Consider the following 23,791-nt stretch of genomic DNA (forward strand, 5'->3'; position numbering starts at 1 on the left):
TGGTTTAGACCACAGCACCACCCACATGCCACAGCGCCACCTGCGTCCCACAGAGCCACCAAATAGCAAACCTGAAAGAGATTGTATCCCAGCCCTTTCTCACTGTGCTGATCTTCTGCTTGAGAGGCATTTGTTTTTGACATTAGGGAACATTCAAGAATGATGTCCTCCAAACTGCAGTTTGCAATGCTGCAGTCCATTCCACCACCTGAGGACTTCATACCCTCCAACATTTTTCTAATGAAAATAGGGACTTCTTCTTCTTCTTCTTCTTCTTCTTCTTCTTCTTCTTACCCCACCCATCTGACTGGGTTGCCCCAGCCACTCTGGGCACCTTCCTACATATATAAAAACATAATAAAACTATACAGGGCTGCCTTCTGATGTCTTCTAATGGTTGTATAGTTACTTATCTCCTTGACTCAGGGGTCACATAACTCCCTACCCTCCAACATTTCTCCAGTGAAAATAGGGACATCCTATTCCATACCCTCCAACATTTTTCTGATGAAAATAGGAATGTCCTAACATTCTGGGATCAAACCAGAAACTGGGGGCTCAGCTACCATTAGTAAAGAAAAAGTGTTTTATGTGCATTATAACACTGTGACACCAGATGGCGCTGTGGAGTTCCATCTTTCACCAACGTGATTTCTCATTACAGTGGTACCTTGGGTTACAGACACTTCAGGGTACAGACTCTGCTAACCCAGAAATAGTACCTCGGGTTAAGAACTTTGCTTCAGGATAGGAACAGAAATCGCCTGGCGGCAGTGGGAGGCCCCATTAGGTAAAGTGGTACCTCAGGTTAAGAACAGTTTCAGGTTAAGAACGGACCTCCAGAACGAATTAAGTTCTTAACCCGAGGTACCACTGTATCAAGTTTGCACCTGGGAAGGCTTCTGTAAATCCGGACTGTCCCTGGAAAATAGGGACACTTTCTGGGTCTGGGACTCATTCTACCACATATTTCTGCTCTGGGTAGACACTGCCTCTTACTTCAAGGCTAGGATACTTCAGACTTCAGCTTTAGAGACCCAGCAAGTTTTGAAGTTCACAGCGCAAGTTTCCTCCCATACCCGATTTCCTCCCTCATGGTTTGGGCCTCAGCCTTGTCCTCCATCACCTTCCCCACACAAAAGGAATAGGGATAAAGCAGAGGAGGTCGAGGGGAATGAGACAAGGGCCCCTTAACGTGACCTCTGGCTTCTGTTCACTCACCCCAAGCACCTCCCACATATGGATGGGGCTTGCACAGACGATAGCCAGTCAGTTGTATGTGGCAGCCATTCTAGGTCTGTCTTAAGCGTCTCACGCACATTGTGAGTTGAATAACTTTTGTTCCACAGAGGGATGCCTTGTGGTTCTGTGGCTTGAATTCCCGCACTGTGTAACTTGAGGTTCGGTGTTTCAGTCCTGTCGGAGATTGTGCTAACGTTATCTGCTCCCGGCCGCACCCTTATCGCAGCACTTGATACGTTAATGCAGAAATTATCGTTGAAATGTCCTCATCGATTTGTCAGGACCAGCGCTCAAGTGAGTCTCAGGTTCTGCACGGCCTCTCCGGTTTTACCCTCGCACAGAGAGCTCAGACAGTGGTACCCTGCCCTCCCCATAACCAAAGGGATGCAGCAGTGATGAGCATCAATCCCTGAGCATCTTTGCGTGACATCAGCTTGGGTGGGTGGGTGAAAATCTTGGAGTCCTCTCTGCCTGAAACTTGAGGCAGCAGAGGGAGACTGATTGCAACATTAATTATGCATTTTTAAAAAATCCAACAGTTAGGGGGAAACAAGAAAGGAGGGGAATAAAGTACGCTCTGCCTCCTTAATTGCATTTAATTTCTCTGCAGAGGCAAAGACAGAGTGGAAGAAAGGGGTGCGAGAGGGAACCATAAGATTTCCTCTGCTGTGTCAAGGCGATCGGAAGACACATTGAGCCATAAAGTGCTTTCCATGCTTCCCAAGGTGTTCATGGCTCCCTCTGTTCTGGGAGTCTCTCTACTCCTGCTGTTCTTTACTTCTGTGCTGCAGTGCAAAGGTAAGGAAACTTGAGCAAAAGTTTGAAAGGCTGCTTGTTTTGTGCCTGTGAGCTGAAGGAGAGACTTTGTAGGGGGGCAGGGGGTGCTGTCCGCATTTGCGAGGTCGATTCGGAGCGGTTGCCAAATGTTTCGTATTAAAGACAGCGGTGCAACTCGAATCATCTGAACTCTGGGTCCTGTGTCGCTGTATGTTTATGAAAGAACATTGATGGCTAGCTTTTGTTCAGTAATACTGGATTGCTCCAGGGCAATACTGAGTTTTGAATTGAGGGGAGGGGAGGCGAGGATAAGTTGAAACTAAAGAGAGAGAGAGAGAGAGAGAGAAAGGAAAGCCTTCTTGTAAAAGATTACTCTGGAATTTGCTGCCACAAGCTGCAAAGGCAGCTCCTCACTTGGATGGCTTTAAAAGGGCACAAGACACATTTATACAGGAGGATGAGAGGTCTGCTAGTGGCTATGAGACTTGATGGCTAATGAATGAAACCTCCAGATTCAGAGGAAGTCTACCTCCAAATCCCAGGTGTAGTGGGTGGGGGAAGAAGAAGAAGAAGAAGAAGAAGAAGAAGAAGAAGAAGAAGAAGAGAGCAATTGTTTTCATGCCCTTCACGTGAGCTATTGCACTGCTGGAAATAGAATGATCGGCTTAAAGCATCATCAGTTCAGCAGGGTTCTTTTCTACTTTGTGGTGCATTTATCTCATTTTAGAGCAGCCTCCCTAACCTGTGGCCCTCTAGATATGATTGGACCCAACGCCCTTCATCCCTAACCACTGGCCATACTGGGTGTGGCTGGTGGGAGTTTGGGAGTCCAGCAATATCAGGAGGGCAGCAGGTTGAGAAGGCTGGTGCAGACTCCAGACTTACTGGCCTTATGCCCCCACTGTTTAGATGACAATAATACAGGTATGCACAACTTCAAAATATTGTAACCCAGCCCTGCTGTATTTGGGGCTCCTCTTGCTCAGTTTTGCTGATAGAGTCCTTGGGCATCTGCCCTAACATTCTGATCTGATGGTACCCCTGGTTCTCTAGTGATTTATGTCTTCCACATTCTTTTAATAGAAAGTGCTGGATCTGGATGAAGAGGTGCTTTTCTTCATGGGATATTAAAAGCAATATTTAATATTTGTGTGGATGAATCACAATACCTTTTGTTTTTGCAAGTAAAGTGCAACTTTTTTTTACTTTTTTTAATGATTTAGGCTTGCTACCTTAAAAACACACCCCAAGTTTTGAACAGATAATTTTGACTTTTTATTCTAATTTCAAGTTTCTTATCATTTGAACTAACTGGGGGCAGAGGAGACTGGAGAGATGGAAAAGTGCACATTTATTCACAGACCTGCGGAGAACAATAAAGCACTGGGGTGGGGGGTGGGGACATGTTGTTTCAGAACCTGTTGCCTGAGCCAAGTTGAACTTGGAAAACCCAGTTCTGTGTATCACTCATTGCTCAGAATGGCGGGGGTTGAAATCCTTGGACGGCAGCAACGGTGCAGAGAACAGATGATTGTGTTGTTGCTCAGGCTTCCTGTTCCTGACAACACAATGGACCGGGTTAGCTAATGATCATCTGTCAGTTAGGGGCTCTTTGGTTTGCTAAGCAGTGGGAGCAGAATGTAGAGGAGTTGGAAAATACTGACAGGTGGACATCTGCTGTTGTTTGGTTGCCATCCCAAGACAGGTTTGAACGTGGCTTTCATTTTGGGATCATCCCTCCTCTTAATGTAAACTAGCACAATGTTAATATTCTGGAAAAGTGACCAAAATGTGGAATGACAGGACAAAGTGAGGAAATTGTAGCCCTCCAGATGTTGCTGGGTGGACTACAGCTCCCATCATTCCTGGTTGTAGACATGATGGCTGCCAGGGCTGATGGGAGATATAGTTCAACAACATCTGGAAGGCCACAGGTTCTCCATCGAGAATTGCACATGTGGTTTCATGATTGGTGGCAGAAACTGTCTTGAAGTCCTTGTCTCAAAATCCCGTTGAAATGAACCTGGACGAGGGATAGCTCAATTGGTAGAGTTAGAGTCTCTTGATCTCAAAGTTGTGGGTTTGAGCCCCACCTTGGATAAGAAGATTCCTGCCTTGCAGGGGGTTGGACTAGATGACCCTTGTGGTCCTTTCCAAACCTACGATTCTATGATTCTATGGAAAGAAGGTCGGGTGAGCACAACATGTTTGTTCCAATGGGTCATGATTGGGGCACATTTTCAGCAGGGCTGTGGCCAGAATTATTAGGGATACTGTAAATAATCCATAGGGACGCGGGTGGCGTTGTGGGTTAAACCACAGAGCCTAGGACTTGCCAATCAGAAGGTCAGCGGTTTGAATCCCTGCAACGGGGTGAGCTCCCATTGCTCGGTCCCTGCTCCTGTCAACCTAGCAGTTTGAAAGCATGTCAAAGTGCAAGTAGATAAATAGGTACCACTCCGGCAGGAAGGTAAACGGCGCTTCTGTGCATTGCTCTGGTTCGCCAGAAGTGGCTTAGTCATGCTGGCCACATGACCCAGAAGCTGTACGCCAGCTCCCTCGGCCAATAAAGTGAGATGAGCGCCGCAACCCCAGAGTTGGTCACGACTGGACCTAATGGTCAGGGGTCCCTTTACCTTTACCTAAATAATCCATAAGAACATAACAGGAGTCCTGCTGAGCCAGACCAAAAGGTCCACCTAGTGCAACATTCAGTTTCTCAAAATGGCCAGTCTTAAGCTCCCAAGATGCCCACAAGTAGGGCAAGAAAACAACAGCCCTCTCTAGTTGTTGTTCCCCGGTAGCTGGCATGCAGAAATAGAGTGCCTCTGAACATGACATTTCCATGCAGCCATCAAAACTGAGTAGCCATTGATAAACTCACCCTCCTGAACCTGCCTAATAACTTACCCTTAAGAAGAATCTCAGCCCGTCTTGTGGCAGAGAATCCCATACATTAATTGCACATTGTGCAAAGAAGTACTTTCTTATCGGTTCTGAACCTACTGCCAGTGAATTTAATTGGATGACCCCGAGTTCTAGTATTAGGAAAATGGAAGAAGGGGTATAAATAATTCTCTTATCCACTTTTTCAACACCATACATAATTTGATAAACCTCACCCTCACCAAGATACTCCCCGCCCAACTGAAAAGCCCCAAAATGCTTTTGGCTTTTCCTTGCAGGGAAGGTGCTTTATCCTTCCAAGATGAACATAGGAAACTGCCTGATGCTGAGTCACACCCCGTGGTCCATCTTGCTCAGCATTGTCTACAGGGACTGGCAGTGCTTTTCTGGGATTTCATGCAGCGGGTCTCCCCTATTCCTACCTGAAAATGATGGGACTTGAACCTGGGATCTTCTTCATACAAAGCAGGTGCTCTACCAGCTGAGCTACAGCCCTTCCCATCATTTTGGTGGACCTTTTCCAGCCTTACAATATACTGCTGGAGGTCTCTGAGTACAAGTTGCTGGAAATCACAGGAGTGGTTTCCTATCGCTTTCATGTCCTGCTTTTGGGCTTCTCACTGGCCACTGTGAGAGCAAGATGCTGAACTTGATAGTCCACTTGCCTGATCCAGCAGGCTATTCTAGGGGCTGTCTAGATGTTGCTGGACTACAACTCCCATCATCCCTGGTCATTGAACATGCTGCCTAGGGATGATGGGAGTGGTTGTCTTTGGCTGTACCAGGCCAATGGACTATCAAGTTGAGCATCTTGTTCTCACAGTGGCCAACCAGATGCCTTCTCTAGGAAGCCCACAAGCTGGACCCAAGCACAAGGGCACTCTTCTCTCCTGTGGTTTCCATAAACTGGTATACAGCCACTGACTATGAAGCCAAAATATTGTGGGGGGCACTAGGTTAGGGAATCGTGCTCTAGCTCAGTATGATTGGTAGCAACTCTCCAGGCTCTCAGATATATAAGGACTTTTCTCAGTCCTTCAACCTGAAACCATTGCTGGTCAGAGTGTCAGGTATTTTCACCCAGGACATTCTCCTTCAAAGAAGACACAGCCAGTGAGGTAGAAGCTCAGACAAGGTTTGCTGATGGGGTGTCCTCCAGATGTTCTGGACTACAGCTCTCATGAGCCCAAACCAGAACAGGCAATAGTCCATGATGCTGGAAGTTGGACTCCACAACATGTAGGAGGTACTATGTTGGCTACTCCTGAGCCAGAGAGATCAATCAGCCAGAGAGAGAGGAGGAGAGGGAGGGAGGGAGAGAGACCCTAAACTCTGAACTCTAGAAGATTCAATATAGACAAAAGAAAGGACTTCTTCATGCAACACATAGTTGTTGGATGAAGGAGGAGGCAGTGATGGCCACCAGCTTGGATGCCTTTAAAAGAGGATTGGGATAAATTCATGGTGGAGAAAGCTTCCAGTTACTCTTAGCCATTATGGCTGTGTTCTAGCTCCACAGCAGTATGCCTGTCTCGGTTGCTGGAAATCACAACAGAGGAGAGTGTTGTTGGGTTTCTCTTTGGAGCATGTGGTTGACCAGTGTAAGAACAGATTGCTGGACTAGATGGGCCACTGGACTGATCCATCGGGTTTGTTCTTACATTCTTAACCACTCAGCTCCCTCAAATGACTGCCACTTTTCTTGAAGATGGATTTGAATGAAATTCTTCCCTTCCATCAGAGGGTGCCCTGCTTGCCTCAGTCTGCATCCCTGCCAGACATCAGTCAGCCCAAGGCTGCTCCAAATTCCACCACCTCTTTGCCCTTTCTAGGTGAAAAACAACATTCATTGTGTTCCTGGCATGTGAAAAACTAACAAACCCCAATGTGCTTTTTTTTGTTTTATTTTTTTCCTAAAAAAACAGATCCCACTCCCATCTGCTGCATGCAGGAAATATGGGGGTGGAAGAGATAGAAAAGCTTGTTTTATTCCTAGGTGCTGGAGTCTTTTTGAAAAGGGCTGAGAAATGTGTGCCAAAGACCTCACTCCTGCTCCTTCTAAAGCCACAGGTCCCCAAAGCCATTGGCTGGGAACAAGCCAAGTCCACTAGCCCTTGGCTCAGCACATGCACCACCATGCTCAGTTTGCAGAATCCAGGAGCATCTTGGGACTGAGTTCTTCGGCATGATGTTTTCAAGAGCCCAGTGAATCTATGAGTCCTCCAAGCTTCTTCCCTCCCTTCCTGATAGCTGGACCATGGACAACCCATCAAATCCTCTCTCTGTCATTTTAGCAAGAGTACATAAACCACCCCCTCCCCCCCCAAAAAAACCTCAATAGCAGAGGCAAAAGGCCCAAGAGCTAATCCTTTAGCCAACCCTAGCCAGCTGTAGACCTTGCTGCATGCCAGTTGGATCTTTAAGGGTCATTTGGAAGAGACAAAGGCAAAATCTGCCATTGAATTACCCAGCCAGCCTGCTTTCAGCAGACTACCCTAATTTGTTTTCTTCTCTTTGCCTGGCCCTCCCTGTCTTCTCCCTCCAGCTGCCTGAAGCTCGTGCGCCCAGCTAGCTTAGAGGAATTATGGATGGTATGAAAAGGCAGAGGGGTCTGCGTGAAAAGCCTCCTCTAAGGATGCTCTCCCCCAAGCACCTGCAGATCTATTCCAATTAGGGGCTGCTTGCAAAGTGTGAATTGTGCCCCAGTCTTAGGAAGTCATGTTCAGGGAGAGACGTGGCAGGCAGGCAGGCAGGCAGGCAAGCAGCAGCTCTGCTGTTTTGACCTGGCTTTTTTCCTCCCATTGTGAGCTGCCTTGCAAGATAAGCTTGCCTCAAAGGCAAATTTTGGTGCTATTAATGCTGGAACAGCCGCAACTATGAAAGTAGAGGTGGGCGATGCTACTTTTGTTTGTTTGTTTGTTTGTTACATCAATTCATTACAATTCACCGATTTTAACAAGATGGTAGCAAGCCTTTGTCTTCATAAGGTCCACTGTTTCGTGACAGAACAGAACCTGATCTGGTGGAAAAGATCAAGAGGTTCACGGGAGAGATTCCGCCTCTGCTTTAGATACAGAATCAGCAGAGCTACATGTTACTTATTCTGGTTTATCTATATAGCATCATCAGGTTACATGGCATCTTACTGAGTAGTGCTAGAGAGAAAACAACCAACCAACCCACAGGCCTTTCTGCTGCAAGATGTTTACAGTCTTTCTCTTTTTTATATATATAACTTTTTTGTTTTGTTTTACATAATTTTATACATTTTAACTTTAACCCTTTTAAACATTTGAATAAAAAGTCCTTTGGACTTCCTTCCCTCCCTCCATGGGTTCCATATTCAAGATAACATTTTCTGCCTCTTTTTCCTTTATCCATATGTTAAATATCTATAGTTACCATAATTAATTCCACATAACAAGTGTCATTATATCCCTGCCAATGATTTTAACTGTTTACAGTGGTCTTTTAAATAAATTACGAATTTACTCCAGTCTTTTAAGAATACATGATCTTCCTGGTTTCTGATGTTCCCCATCAGTTTCGCCATCTCTGTGTACTCCATCAGTTTTGTCTGACATTCTTCTCTTGTTGGTACTTCTCCTTCCTTCCATCTCTGGGCTAGAAGCATTCTCGCTGCCTTCGTTGCATACATAAAAAGTCTTTTAGCCTCTTTTGGTATCTCTTCACCTATCATACCTTACAGAAAAGCTTCTGGTTTTTTAAACAAATGTGTTTTTAAACATTTTCTTTAATTCATTATATGTCATTTCCCAGAAAGCTTTTACCAGTGTACATGCCCACCACAAAGCTGTTTACAGTCTCAATTAGAGCCGACTGGAGCACCCATCAAGCCTAAATGTAGCACATAGTCTATTCTCAATGAAGGTATCTCATTGCATGCAGATGGGAAGGTTAACCTTTCCCTCCGCAACTGCACCCTCCACCCCAACCATTCTTGCATTTCCTTTAGGCTGTGAGTGGGGGGGAGGATCCTCCTATTTACTAGGATAGTGTCATGGTCTGGGTTACAGGCAGTCGGAGTCCCGGCTCGGTACGTTGGGACTGGGGTAGAGGTCGGGAAGCAGGAATCAGCAGTCCAGGGGTCAGGAAGCCAAGAGTCCAAGAGTCAGGAAACCAGGAGTCAGGAAGCCGAAGCACAGCTAGGTGGGTACAGTGGCAGAGGAAGAGGGCGGCGGGGGGAGTGCACCGCTCCCGGCAGCATGATCCCGGTGCGGTTCCATCGTGGCTGCCCCCTGCTCCCGCTGGGCGTCCCACCCCCAGAACAAGCGCCCCACCCCTGCGGGTGGTGCATCCCGCCCCCAATGCCAGAGCATGAAGCTCCACCACTGGACGGGTAGCGTGTTGCTGTGGCAAAGAGCCAGAGGGAAATGCTGGTCTTATATACCCCTCCTGGCCCTTGCCACCAAGTGCTATGAGTCTTCTGTCAAGCCTCACCTGTGTGGCCGCGCCTTGCCCTTCCAGGCCAAACTCGGGAAGGCCCCAGTCCTGCGAGGCCCTACCAGTCACAGGGCTTGGCTCCTGCACACACTCCTGACAGATAGGAGGCATTTCCAAGTCTAACTGTGGAGTTGGGGGTAGGTGGGGTGCTGCAGTAGTGCCTGGTGCTCATTGGGGCCAGAGGGGCGTAAGGCAGGAGGCCAACAGTAGATGGAGCCAGAGCCAATTTGCCCCATACTCCTCTACAAAAGTGGCATTGAGACTAAGGAAGAAGAGGAAGCCAACAGCCAGTGTAAGGATTGTTTGTTAGGATAGGTAAATCTGGGTGGCTGAGGGCAGACTGAGGTTGCTGAAGCAGTGCCCCCTTCACCTAATGGAACCAGACTCCACTGCTGGATTATAAATTGGATTTTTTTCATTTTTATTTTTGCATGCAGAAAGCAGTGGCAGGCTTTGGGCTCTCAAATATCAGCAGCACCCTGTGTGACGCTAAAATTCGGCACACACCCCCCACCTCTTTCTCTCCATTCAGCAGCATTGTTGTAGTGCCCTCTGCAGTCCAGCGCCTAGTGCCACTGCACAGGTCATGCCAGTCTTAAACCACCTCTGCAGAAAAACACCTTCAGGGAGTTTTACTGCCAAGAAGATACGGTCAATGACAGACATTGTTTTCTTTTCCAGCTTCTCCAGCTTATCATAAAACAGCCAGCAAACAAGCAAACTTGACTAAGCCTGCTCTCCGTCTGCTCTCTGACTATTTATTTTCCAACTACAAAAAGGATGTCCGTCCTGTTCGGAACTGGAGGAAGACCACCAATGTGGCTATCGATGTCATGGTCTATGCCATCCTGAGTGTGGTAGGTCTTCTTCTCCTCCTCCTCCTCCTCCTCCTCCTCTCTCTCAAACGGTCCAGGTTTCCTGTTCCCATGTATCACTGTGGGCAAGGTGACAGACATGATCCACCTGAATTTAGGTAGCCCTTGCCATCTCCCAGGGAGATACAAGATTTTTATTTATTACTATAATTTATTAAATTTCTATACTACCCTTCATCCGAAGATCACAGGAGGTTTATGATATAAAAACACAAAAATGCATAACGTAGCAACAAATGAAAACAATACCCTCCCGCTCGTGTCCAGGTTTTCTGCTTCGGGCATTTAAAGAAGCTGGTCTCCACAATGTTTCACATCAGCGATGGGGAACACCTGTGCCCCCCATGCTGCTGGAGTATAATTCCCATCATCCCTGACCAATGGCTATGCTGGTTGGGGTAGATGGGGAGACTGATGGGAGTTGGATCCCAGCAATGTCAGGATGTTTGTGTGTGTGTGTGTGTGTGTGTGTGTGTGTGTGACAGAAGCTTCCCATCCCTGATTCACATGACAGAATTGGAATTTATCTGTTGATTTTAAGTGACTAATGAAAGAGGAGGGGTTCACTTCTAAAGCATCACTTAGGATTGTTTTTCTCTTTCCAGATGGGTACATCCATGGTGTGTTTCTATGCATGTAAAAAAAAAATGCAAAATGTGGGCAGTACCGAACTTAGGTGTTCCATCAGCTCAAGGATTTCTACTTGTGCAGCAGAACTCCCCTTCTCCTCTTCCTGTGTATGCCCCACAACCTCCCTCTGTAGGGTTGGGCAGTGGCGTAGCGTGGATTGTCAGCACCCGGGGCAAGGCAAGTAATTTGCGCCCCCTAACCCGTGGATTTGCGCCCCCTAACCCGTGGATTTGCACCCCCTAACCCGTGGATTTGCGCCCCCTAACCCGTGGATTTGCCCTAACCCCAGAAGTTGCGCCCGGTGCGGCCGGCCCCCCCTGCACCCCCCACGCTACGCCACTGGGGTTGGGGGAACTTTCAGAACAGATTTAGGGGTGCAAGGGGTGAGGAGAGGACAGAGGGGAAGTTTCTTTGCACAAGCAGAAATCCTTATTCTGATGGAAGTTGCTGCTGAGTGCTATGCTGGATACACCCTGTAAATATACCAAAAAAGTCTGAAAACATAGGCATGTTAGAGATATAGTGCTGGGACTGGCTGCTTCTTCTTTCTTACTGTGCCTGAATGCACTGTGTTGTTTGTTGTCTGATTGCTTATGGGGGCTCCCTGCAAATTCTTTAAGGTGTCACCTTACTTTCCTGCAGCCAGCCATATAGGGAGGTCAATAGTGAAACCGACCCTTTGGTTTCATTAGCCTGATCTCTGCTTCTCTGTTTTCAACAACAGGATGAGAAAAACCAAGTCCTGACAACGTATATCTGGTACAGACAGGTAAGAAGGCTGTGCCAATGGGAGCAATTTGCTCTCCTCCTTTCCTGCCCAACCCCTTTGACATAGCAGCTTCTCATCACTGACACCACATAGGTCTCTTGATTCGTAGGATGCAACCTTCCATTCACTGGACTCCATAGTCCCCCTCTGCTGTGCTGGCTTCTGCAGACTATGTGGCTGGGGTTCTGTACTGGAAAGCTAGGCAGCATCTGCCATAAGCACTAAGCATTTGACAGCATAGAGAGGCAATTAAGCCCCATTTTCCCCAATACAAGTTGCTCCTGGTGTTCAGACTTTGTTTTTGGCATCAAACTGTCTCTAGAGACAATGGTGTGCACCTCTGGGGGAGGAGTCACACCACTGCATTAGTAGCACCAACGTGACCCTGGGGCACAAGCCTGGGCTAGGCTAGCACGCTGATGGTTTGTACAGCAATTTAGAATGTCACTATTCTGGGTACCAAAGGAAGAAGGAAGTTTGCCCCACAGCATGTTTGAGGGATGAAGTAGCATAGGAGGGAAGATGAGAGCGCATGATGTGACCAGCTTATAAATAAAACAGGACTCACCCTCAGAGGTGCAGGTGGGTCAGAAGGCTGCATCTTACAATGGAAAAAAGAAAAGAGAAGCATGCTAAATGAGAAAAAAATGAATGATAGGGAGCATCTTGGCTCCCACCCAACACAGACAGAGGCTATTACTTGGAAGTAAGGATGATATATTTATTCAGACAAGTAACAGTACAAGCTCAGCAGCAGATATGCTGCTTGAGAGTCACAATTTAGGAGCCAAAAAGCAGGGCCAGAAGTTCAGAACTAGACAGAAGTGATGGAGATGTCCCAACAAGATCCCCCACCTCTCCTGCTTTTAAAGATGAGGTGAGGCAAGGCAAGGCGTGTTCACTCACAAGTCTTGCTTGCCTTGTGGTGATGTTGAGTTTGCCGGCAAACACTCTGTTGGGGCAGGTGGGTCTGCTTCCATCTAAGAAGGTGGTGTTTGGTTCTAGATGACAAGACTGGACCCTCTTGTGTAAGCTTTTGTTCAGCCTTCCCTTTTGGCTGATCAAAGCCCTCCACAGCCTCCACTGAGGCTCTCCGCTCCACAGGAATCTCAGTACCCCTGCTCCCCCTTTCAAAGTGACTGAAATGGGGTGGAAACTGAAGAATTCCTCTCCTCTAAACCAGGTTCACACAGGGAGGAGGGGAACAGAAAACTCAGCCACAAGTTTCTTAAACAAAATAAAAATGTTCCTTCCAGTAGCACCTTGGAGACCAACTAAGCTTGTTATTGGTATTGCTACTGGAAGGAATATTTTTATTTTGTTTCAAATACAGCAGACCAACACGGCTACCTTCCTGTAACAAGTGTCTTAAAGTTACAGTTACGCAGTTGTATAGCTCTGTCTGTGAAAGTCCTGGCTGTCTAAGAGATTAGCAACTCTCCAGAGCCATTCTTTCCTCAAATCAGATCCCAGAATAGAATAGTTGACACCTATCCACAAGTGGTTCACCACAGCACCCCACCTACTTATTTCCATCTACCACTGTGTCAGATCCTCCCCTCTATTTTGCAGCACTGGATCGATGAGTTTCTGCAGTGGAATCCAAGGGACTTTGACAACATCACCCAGATGTCTGTCCCTACGGAAGCCATCTGGGTCCCAGACATTCTTATCAATGAATTGTAAGTGCACCATCCTTCTTGGGTTCTCCCCCCCCCCCATCCTCTTTCCACATTGTGGAAGCCGAAAATATGGGATGGAAGAGAATGTGAGGATTTATTTCTGTTCTCTCACCGTTCCTCCCTTCCTAAGCCAACCTCTCCACTTTGTATTCTTGACAATGCTTTTCCTCTGGCTTGCCCCTCTGTGTACTGTATATTGCAGATGGGGAGAAGGCTGAGAAATTGGGACGGTTCCAGTAGTGGAAAACTATAAACACTCATAATTACCCTTGCTGTGTTGGGCGTGGGATTCAAATTTTCTGAGGAGAGAGAGAGAGGGAGAGACAATGGAGGGGCAGCTGTGGAGCCGTCAACGCATACTTCTAAGAGAGGGAAAGAAGGAAGGAAAGGCGGGAGGATGGAGTTATTGTTCTAAACCACCCTCCTTCTATTGTGACCACTGGAAGACCTAAGCAAGGATCAGAAAGCCCCTTTGGGGAGGAGAGGAAAATTCCCTTTCCGTATTCATGTTTGTAAGGTAAACAGCTTCATTGGAAAATGGGTGCATTATTTTAATGGGTCATCACAAGAGAGAACCTAATTGAGAAGGGGGGGGGGAGAATTACAGGATTCATAGGAAGCTGTTCAGTACTGAGCCAGACCTATGGTCCATCTGTGTCTAGTGTGGTATAGCGGTCAGAGTGTTGGACTAGGATCTAGGAGACCAGAGGACAAATGAAAATCTAGGGTAGGAGAGGAGGAATGTGGTGGAGCGGCTGGAATCCTGAACAGGGAGCACGCTGCAATGTTTTGTTACCGGTAACCACTTGTAGCTCAGCATCTGGAATCTGGGATGGAGGAGTTCCATCACTTGGTGGGTTTTGACTGCAGCCCAAATGGTTCATGTTCTCTCCCCTCACTTTGGCTCCCCCACTCTCTGTTTCCTGCAGTGTGGATGTGGGGAAATCCCCAGATATTCCCTATGTTTACATCCTCCATCATGGGGAAGTGCGGAACCTCAAGCCTGTCCAGGTGGTCACTGCCTGCAGCCTGGACATCTATAACTTCCCCTTTGATGTGCAAAACTGCTCTCTGACCTTCACCAGCTGGCTGCATAACAGTACGTGAGCAGTTGTGTTGTTTTTGCCCTGTGGCTTGTTGCATGCTGGGAGAAGAGGCCATCTCCCCTCAACCTCCTCCCTGCAGAATAGGCTTGTCAATAGCTGCTTATTGTGATGGCTAAATACAAGCATCATATGAATATGCTTCCTACCTCCAAGTAGCAAATACAGGAGCAAACTGTTAGAGGTGTCCCAGGAATAGAGCACTGAACAGAGCACCCACATCCACACCACATGTTTCAAGCACTATGAGACCATTTTAAAGAATTCTGGGAACTGTAGTTTGCTAAAGAGGCTGAGAGCTATTAGGGGATCCCTGTGGGTTAAACCACAGAGCCTAGGACTTGCCAATCAGAAGGTCAGTGGTTCGAATCCCCACGACGGGGTGAGCTCCCATTGCTCGGTCCCTGCTCGCAGGAGTTCCACCTAGCAGTTCGAAAGCACGTCAAAGTGCAAGTAGATAAATAGGTACAGCTCCGGCAGGAAGGTAAACGGCGTTTCCGTGTGCTGCTCTGGCTCACCAGAAGCAGCTTAGTCCTGCTGGTCACATGACCCGGAAGCTGTACGCCTGCTCCCTCGGCCAATAAAACGAGATGAGCACTGCAACCCCAGAGTCGGTCAATACTGGACCCAATGGTCAGGGGTCCCTTTACCTTATTCCCCTCCCAGAACCACAGTTCCCAGAGTGGTTTAACAAGCAAATCCTCTTCACAGGGAACTCTGGGAAGTGTGGCTCCAGGAGGGGAATAAGGAGTCTCCTAACAACTCTCAGGACCCTTAACAAACTACAGCTCCCAGAATTCTTTGGTAGAAACCATGACTGCTTAAAATGGTATCATAGTGTTTTAAATGTATGGTGTATATGTGGCTTAAGTCAGACCTTTTATGTGATCCAACCTGGCAGATTCTATGGCCACCAATACCTTTTAAATGAACCCGATTCTCACACGGTCCCATTCCTTCAAGTGCTAGGCATGCACTCATCTTAGCTTGTTGAGTTGTGGCCCATTCATCTGGCATTTCAGTGACTAACAACAACAACAACAACAACAACACATTTTTCTATCTATAAGACTATAGATTTTTCTATCTATAAGACATTTTTCTATCTATAAGACTTTCTATGTATAAGATGCCCCCTGTTTTGGGGGACTCAGATTTAAGAAAAGGGGAGAGATGGTCCAGAGTATGACGCCCCTTAATTTTTGACATTATTTTTAAGGGAAAAAACCTAGTCTTATACATGGAAAAATACAGTATTTATATGCCACCCATCTGACTGGGTTGCCCCAGCCACTCTGGATGGCTAATATCATGGGCTCTCATTTTGGAACCCGCATCGTGGGGTTTTCATGTGTTGCCATCAGTCCAAAGTTATGTCTTTGAAGGGACACAGAAAGGTCAACAAATCACTTGGAGATGGGTGTAGCATGGGAAAGGGAGGGGATTCCTGCAGGGGATGATATCTTTGGCACCCTTATCCTACTTTTCTTCCTGTCTTCTGTTCCTCAGTCCGGGACATTAACATCTCCCTGTGGCGGACCCCAGAGGAAGTGAAACATGACAAGAGTGTCTTCATGAACCAGGGGGAATGGGAGCTTCTGCACGTTCTCAGCCAGTTCCGAGAGTTCAGTGTTGGTGACAGTGACTTCTATGCTGAGATGAAGTTCTTCGTAAGAAGTTTTGGTGGGCCTGGGCAGGGGTGGTGGGTGGGAGCCAGAAACAGAATCTTCAGTGCATATTATTTGTTAAAGAAGGCTGGAGGTGGAAGAGTGGTGCAAAGCTCTGGCTATGAGAAGCTGCTGCTGCAGGTTTCTTGCTAGTTTTCAAAAGAAGGAACGAGGAGAAATGGATTTTCTCTTTTTTTAAAAAAAATATTTTTTATTAACCGGCCAATCAAATCAAATTAAATCACATCACATAAATTCTGAATTACAAAGCCGAATTTTAAATTTTGTTGGGGGGACCCATATTTCAAGATCCGAAGGGGGATTCTGATCACCTTCTTGCTACTGCGTTAATGTCCAAATCAGTCCAAATCAGTCCAATCAGAGTTCATAATTCTATCCAGTCTTATCTTGCTGTTTCCACATCACATCTTGTTCATATATTTTCCTTTTTTCTTTATGATCTCTTCTGATAGTCTCCTTAAGCCGATAAACACCAATAATAATCCTGTGTGAATTTTTCCGTTCTTCCAATCCTCAAATCAAGATGGTTTCCATATATCATTGCCTTCATAGATAACATCGCTCTTTCCATCATTAATCTCACAAAACTGTCGCTCTTAAGTCCCACTGAGGAGTTTCACCCACAATATAAAAACAGCTCTATTTCTCTATTTCTCCTCTCAGACTTAAGTCCTCCGACAGAACTTCCCAATATGGCGACGGCATTTTTAACTGCGTCATTCCAAAGCTCTTATACATTCCACGCTCTTCTTAAAACATGCTTCGGTTCGAAAGTTTATCTCCACACAGCCTTAAATCCACAGCTTAAGTCCTTAAAACGACATTTCTGACTCGTGAGGGGAGGGGATTCTTGTTTAATCATATAAGGAAAGAAAGGAAAGTTTTTCCCCCTCCCCCATCAGTCATTTGCCATACTGAGTCTTGGCGTATCTTCTCATGATTTCTCTTGTTCCTCCGACTCGTCTTGCTTTATCAGAGATCTCTTCTGTCAGCAGTCTTTACTCCTTCCTCGAAATATGTGCATTCCTTCATCCAAATTGTTTCTTTCGAAGTTCTTGCAGCTAGTGGCGCGGATCAGGGACGGATCAGGGACGGCGTCCAGGAGCACTGGAATTCCACAGGAGGGCTTTGTGCCTAGTGCCGCCATCCCCACAAATTCGGGGGTGGTATAGGGCACAGCAGGCAGGGCAGTCCCCCCACCATCCTGGGGGGGGTAGGGAGGCTAATTACTCCCATCATAGCCTCCAAATTACCTCGTGTGGGTCGGAGAGATGTTATTGTCAGCCATCTTCTGATGCGCCCCCTAGTGGCCCCCCGAAATGGGTTTTCTCTAAACTGGAGCTACCTGAATCCAGAAGGGGGAAAAAGATGCTTCAGTATCAGAATGAGGAGAGTCAATCTGCTGCAGATTGTGACCTATACCTTATAGAAGCACAGGGTTGTAGCCTATTAACTTCTTCTCAGCACAGACCTACTGAAATTCATGAGCCTAAGTTATCCATGTCCCTTAATCTCAGTGGTCTACTCTGAGTGTGGTGTGTCATTGGAGGCAAGCCACAGGAACTACAGCTCAGCTGAAACAATTCATTCAGAAAGACCAAAAGGCACCCCCAAATTTTTGTGTGATTTTTGGCACTGCTTGCCAAACATCATCCACCCTCACCCTCATTTTCCCTCTTTTGTCCTTGGTCACTAAATCATGTAGAAGCATTCAATTGCTTTGTGGCATTGTGCTTCAGGACTGCAGAACATCATGTTCGATGACTTCTTAGAAGGCTGAATTTCTAAGATATCATTAATTTCTCTTCCTGGTTTTTCCCTGAGCATTCCTTTCTTAAAATGCACATTCAGAGAAAATGGGGCCTCTTCCCGCAATATATCTCATAACTTATATATATTTTAAAATCATCTTACCCAGTGCTATCTTTTAAGGGAAAATGATGCTGGTACTCACCTTGAAGTTGTTACAGTAAGTGCCACACTTAATTTTTTTTTTTTTTTAATCTTTATTGGAAATTCAAAGAGTACATAATTATGTGTGCACTAAACATGGCAAGACTTAAATAAAAGAGAGAAAGAGAGAAAGAGAAACAGAACCTGTGTAGAAAGGAAAATAAAGGGGGGAGGGAAAAACACACACCCAAAGCTGTATATTTTACAAGGTTGTTATTGTACTTCATGAGATCTTAACCAACTACAGTATTTGTAAGAATGGATTCCATTCCAATTTTTTGGCAAGGGAAGGTGCTGGTACTGTGTACCCTTGATTACCCTCAGGAAAAAAAAGCACTTACCTCACCAGATTCCCAACTTTGAAATATTATACTCAGCTTGGAGAGGTCTTGCAAACCCAGTGCGACTTTTCCTGAATTCCTTGCAAAAGCAGTTTGGTGCTTTTCTAATATGATGAAGGTGAACATTTTGGGGCCATGTGTTGCGAAACCATGGGCAGTGGAATCAGCCAGCACCGCTCCAGGGAAGGAAGGGTTAACCTTGCCTGACAGGCAGTTTTGCAGCAAGCAAAGGGCATAAATATTTCAGCAGCAGGAGGAAAGACTGGGCAGCGATGCACATCCCAAAGGACTCATTGATGCCCCCCTGCCAGCTTAGCCAGACGCCTGGTGCCAATGGAGCCCTTGGCTTGTGCCACTTTGCAGCAGCTTAGGAAGCATTAAATGGGACGATGAATTTGAGGGAGAGCTAGCCACCCATTAGAGCATGTCTCAGCTAGACCCAAAGCCTGTGCCTGACTCCTTGTGCCTTGGCAGGTGGTCATCCGAAGACGCCCCCTCTTTTACGCCGTCAGCCTACTGCTTCCCAGCATCTTTCTGATGGTCATGGACATTGTGGGCTTCTACCTGCCTCCTGACAGTGGAGAGAGGGTCTCCTTCAAGATCACCCTGCTCTTGGGCTACTCTGTTTTCCTGATCATTGTCTCTGATACACTGCCAGCCACGGCTATTGGGACCCCACTGATAGGTAATAATAATAATTTTATTATTTATACCCTGCCCATCTGGCTTGATTTCCCCAGCCACTCTGGGTGGGGACATAAAACATCAAGCATTAAAAAACCTCCCAATACAGGGCTGCCTTCAGATGTCTTCAAAAAGTTGTGTAGTTCTTTATCTCCTTCACATCTGAAGGGAGGGTGTTCCACAGGGAGGGCGCCACTACCAAGAAAGCCCTCTGCCTGGTTCCCTGTAGCTTCTTGAAATGTGAGAACCAGCAGAAGATCCTCGGAGGAGGACCTCAGTGTCTGGGCTGAGCGATGGGGGTGGAGATGCTCCTTCAGGTATACTGGGCTGGGTAAGATCACAGCAGCCCCATTGACAAAAGCATGAATGAGATGAATTGTGCAGCATGGCTGGTGGTGCCTTGTGTTCAGTCAGTTGCGAGATAAAACAAGAAATGGTTCAGATGTGCTCATGACATTGGTCATATTATGATTATTATTTTTTTATTAGTTGCTTTCCATACCCAAAATGTCTCAGTTCCAGAAAAACCCCAAAAGCAAAGGCTGAAAATGCTTAAATACATCAGGATATACAAAAGCCTTGGTGTGCTCCATGGGGATTATTGGCAAGTTTGCTAGGTATGCCTTCCTGCTTTTGAGGTTTTTTGCAAGCGGTCCTGAAGTGTGGGTCATGGCCAATGAACTGCACAGCTTGGGCTACCTACAGCATCATCTGAACATTATTCCATGTGTGAGAAGGTGTGGTTGAGGTGCAGATCTCGGCTCAAAGAGGAAAGGGAGAAAGAATCTAGGCTAAGAAATGTTAAAGGAGTGCTCACTGAGGGAGGAACAACAGCCCCACACAGGGTTTTTGAGGAGCCCCAAAGGCTGAGATGAGGGGGTGTGAGAAATGGAGGGCTTGTTTCTGCTGCTAGAAGCTTTATCTCATAGAATCTTTGAATGGGAAAGGGACCCTGAGGATCATGCAGGAATATGCAGCTATCCCTTGCAGGGATGGGACCTGCAACCTTGGTGTTATCAGCGCCACTCTCTAACCAACTGAGCTACTTAGCTCAGAAATGGACTTGGCTGAAGGTCATGGCTTTCCTCCAACAGGGGTCTATTTTGTGGTGTGCATGGCGTTGCTGGTCATTAGCTTGACCGAGACCATCCTCATAGTGCGACTCGTGCATAAGCAAGATCTACAGCCTCATGTACCTGACTGGGTGAAGCGCTGGGTGCTGGAACGGGCCACCATCCTGCTCTGCATCCAAGACAGGAACACATTCTGTCCGGTCCACACTCAGAGCTCTGACATCTCCGGGAACATGGAAAACAATGACAGTACAGGTAAGAGCAAGATCAAAGTCCTAAATGGGAATGGAAGCATGCGAACACTCTGTTCAGACGGATGCCCATATCAAATGGTACATTATTGGGGATAGAAATGCTAACTGAGTGAAAGCAGATGGAGCGCAGAGAGCGAGAGAGAAAATAGCTGCTAATATTTTACTGGACAAACTGAACAAAAACAGGACATAATATGGGGAGAAATGAACAGAGAGGTTTGATCTTATTTATAGGCCTTGGAGACAGCAGGGGTAGACATGCAACCAAACATACAGGGTAAAATTTCCTCAGAACTACATAGCCAGGTGGCAATGCCTGCGACGGAGTGAGCTCTCATTGCTCGGTCCCAGCTCCTGCCAACCTAGCAGTTTGAAAGCACGTCAAAGTGCAAGTAGATAAATAGGTACTGCTCCGGCGGGAAGGTAAACAGTGTTTCCGTGTGCTGCTCTGGTTTGCCAGAAGTGGCTTAGTCATGCTGGCTACATGACCCGGAAGCTGTATGTCGGCTCCCTCGGCCAATAAAACAAGATTAGCATCGCAACCCCAGAGTCGGCCATGACTGGACCTAATGGTCAGGGGTCCCTTTACCTTACATAGCCAATCAGAACCTTAGCAAGGATCATGCCAACCTGGCTGGTTGCTAGACAACACCTCCTCCACCGCCACCTATCTTGATTGGCTGTCTGTCAGCTGCGGCCACCCTTAGGTTCCTAACCGAATGATCATTGCTGTTATATTAAGTTATTGAAATGATTGCGATGAGCGAAGTGGGGAGCTGTTGTGAACAGATCCAGGGCACTTAGGCTGGGACACAGCTCCCCAGTGTGTCCCTCATATTTGTTTCAGCTTTACCGACTATTTCCTTTACCTCTCTCCAGCCAAACTGAACCACTACAGCTGTGAAAGCACACGTGACTTCGAAGGAGGAGCAAGTGGTACTATGACCCAGCCACAAGGGGAGAGCTCACTGGTGGTTGAAAGTATCCTGCAAGAGATTGCAGCCATCCGCCAGTTTCTGGAGAAGCGGGATGAATTCCGTGACATTGCCCGTGAATGGCTGCAGGTGGGCTACGTCCTGGATGTTCTTCTTTTCCGGGCATACCTAGTAGCTGTGCTGGCCTATAGCATCACATTGGGCACTCTGTGGTCCATCTGGCAATACGCCTGAGACACGCTCCATACAGATAGGTTTGTCAAGCAGTTATGCTTGATGAGTCTTTTTGAGGTCTTTGGACTCATTGATATGTAGAACTTAGACCCAGGCTCTGAGGTACTGCTCATGGACATGCATCTTAAGATTGGTGGCTTCAAGTGTCTCTTAAGACTAGTCAATGTGTATCTATTTTGTTATCAAGGTGCAATACTTGCCTAAGTGGCTTGTGACCTGCCTTCCCCACTTGTCTTACCTGCAAAAAAAGGACAGAAGCACATGCAGTTGCTCCTAAGCGATGTTTGTACACATCCTAAAAATAAATAAATACCTTATGATGCATGCCAGTTAAAAACAAATTCCGATTCTGGCTCCAAACTGGATCCCAGAAGGGGAAAGGAAGATGAGTTGCATGGAACTGATTTTTTTTTATTTTTTACCCTACCCTAAATCCAGTCTTCCTGCTTTCCACCCCAATTCTACATTTTCATTGCCAACGCTCCATTGTAGAGCACATTTCCCACCTCCATCTCAGCGCAAAGGAGTTTCATCCTGGTGGCCAAGCTATTTTGCTTTAACTAGCCCTGTCAACCCGAGAATATGCCATATATGGATAGAAATCTTGCAGTGGAGCTTGCCTAGGATTGCCAATCAAAAGTCGGCAGTTTGAATCCCCGCGATGGGGTGAGCTCCCATTGCTCGGTCCCTGCTCCTGCCAACCTAGCAGTTCGAAAGCACATCAAAGTGCAAGTAGATAAATAGGTACCGCTCCGGCGGAAAGGTAAATGGCGTTTCCGTGTGCTGCTCTGGTTCGCCAGAAGCGGCTTAGTCATGCTGGCCACATGATCCAGAAGCTGTACGCCGGCTCCCTCGGCCAATAAAGCGAGATGAGCGCAACAACCCCAGAGTTGGTCACGACTGGACCTAATGGTCAGGGGTCCCTTTACCTTTACCTTACTATACAAAGAAAGTTTCACAGTGGAGAACCAAAACCAGGGTCACATCTAGTCATTTGCTACAATCCTTTCCTCCCTGCTGCATCTGTTTACTGGATTTGAGGCCAGTTGTTGCTGAAGACTATGCTCTACCAGCACTTTCTCTCCCTCACATGTACCCTCACCCTGATGCCATTTCTTATTGGGGACTAGATTTTTCAGACGTCTTGAAGTGTCTCAGACGTTTGCTGCCAAGGGTGCATGATGCTCAGACTGTTCATCCATTTTGTAAATAACGTTCCTCCCCACCTGTACAGTAACTAGCTGCTTGCATTAACCTTTTCACCTGAGCCATCTGTAAAGCAGGCAGCTTCTTTTCTCGTGGTTCATCCATATGTTGTGCAATAAACTGGGTGTTTCTTAAGTTAAATGGAATGTGCCAGAGTTACTCATTACAGCCAGAAAGGAGGTGGGGGCTATGGGCAAGGAATGAAAGGGCATGGAAGACCCCTCGGTTAGGTATCTGGAGAAGGTAAGGCTGGTTCTTTTTTTTTTTTTTTAATCAACATTGATTCAGCATTGATTCACTCATTGAAAACACTCATCCCAGGCTTGGGGGAAATGCAAAAACATTCCCGCATGTGATAAAGCACTAGAAGGTATAGAGAAGATAAGATGGCAGTTTCCACTTGGTCAGTTTCTGTTGGTGTGGGAATGTGTACATCTTAATCTAGAGGTTCGTAGCTGTCCTCAAGTCTCAATGAAATTAGCGGAACATGTTAGTCAAATCCATCTTAAATCCCATTGATTTCAATGGAACTTAAGTCAACTATTTTCTGTCAGTTGTGTTCAGTAACTCAAGGATACATCTTCTATCCAGATGTCATGGACGGGTGGGATGAGTGGTGGGAGGCACCAGCTGGGGAACCCCGAAGGGAACCCCCAGGGGAAGAAAGCTTAGCCAGGGGATTGGCGGTGGGATGACAATGAGTGGTCAGAGAGGGAAGAGGTAATAGACTGGAAGGAGGAGGTGTCAGAAGCTGAAGAGGTAACAGGATTTATTGAACAGGAAGAGGCTGTGGCAGAGCACAGTTATGACTCAGAGGCAGAAGCGGGGGGGGGGGGGAGAGGCCGAATGAAGGCTGCAGGCTGCTGAAGAAGCCAGGGAATCTTCCCCTCCTGTTGTGACTAGCTCCCCCCCCCCATGTTTTCTAGAATACACAGAGATATGAAGAGGATGGAGCAAAGAGAGGCAAAACACCA

At 46.8% G+C, this 23,791-nt stretch overlaps 1 protein-coding gene across 2 annotated transcripts; it reads left to right on the forward strand.

The window, feature by feature from the left end:
• Window positions 1-1,657: 1,657 nt before the first annotated feature.
• On the forward strand, window positions 1,658-22,958 carry HTR3A (5-hydroxytryptamine receptor 3A). 2 transcript variants are annotated; one of them, XM_079956088.1, is made up of 9 exons: window positions 1,658-2,040; window positions 10,072-10,247; window positions 11,620-11,664; window positions 13,237-13,346; window positions 14,276-14,445; window positions 15,959-16,119; window positions 18,906-19,116; window positions 20,210-20,443; window positions 21,322-22,958. In XM_079956088.1, exons 1-9 carry the CDS (start codon window positions 1,956-1,958, stop codon window positions 21,609-21,611), a joined length of 1,482 nt encoding a protein of 493 aa, XP_079812214.1. In that variant the 5' UTR covers window positions 1,658-1,955; the 3' UTR covers window positions 21,612-22,958. The 2 variants fall into 2 exon arrangements, with proteins under 2 accessions (XP_079812214.1, XP_079812215.1); XM_079956089.1 differs by having other exon boundaries at window positions 1,659-2,040; window positions 10,081-10,247.
• The last annotated feature ends 833 nt before the right edge of the window (window positions 22,959-23,791 follow it).

This window comes from Podarcis cretensis, assembly GCF_951804945.1.
Source record: "Podarcis cretensis genome assembly, chromosome: 15".
NCBI lineage: Eukaryota > Metazoa > Chordata > Lepidosauria > Squamata > Lacertidae > Podarcis > Podarcis cretensis.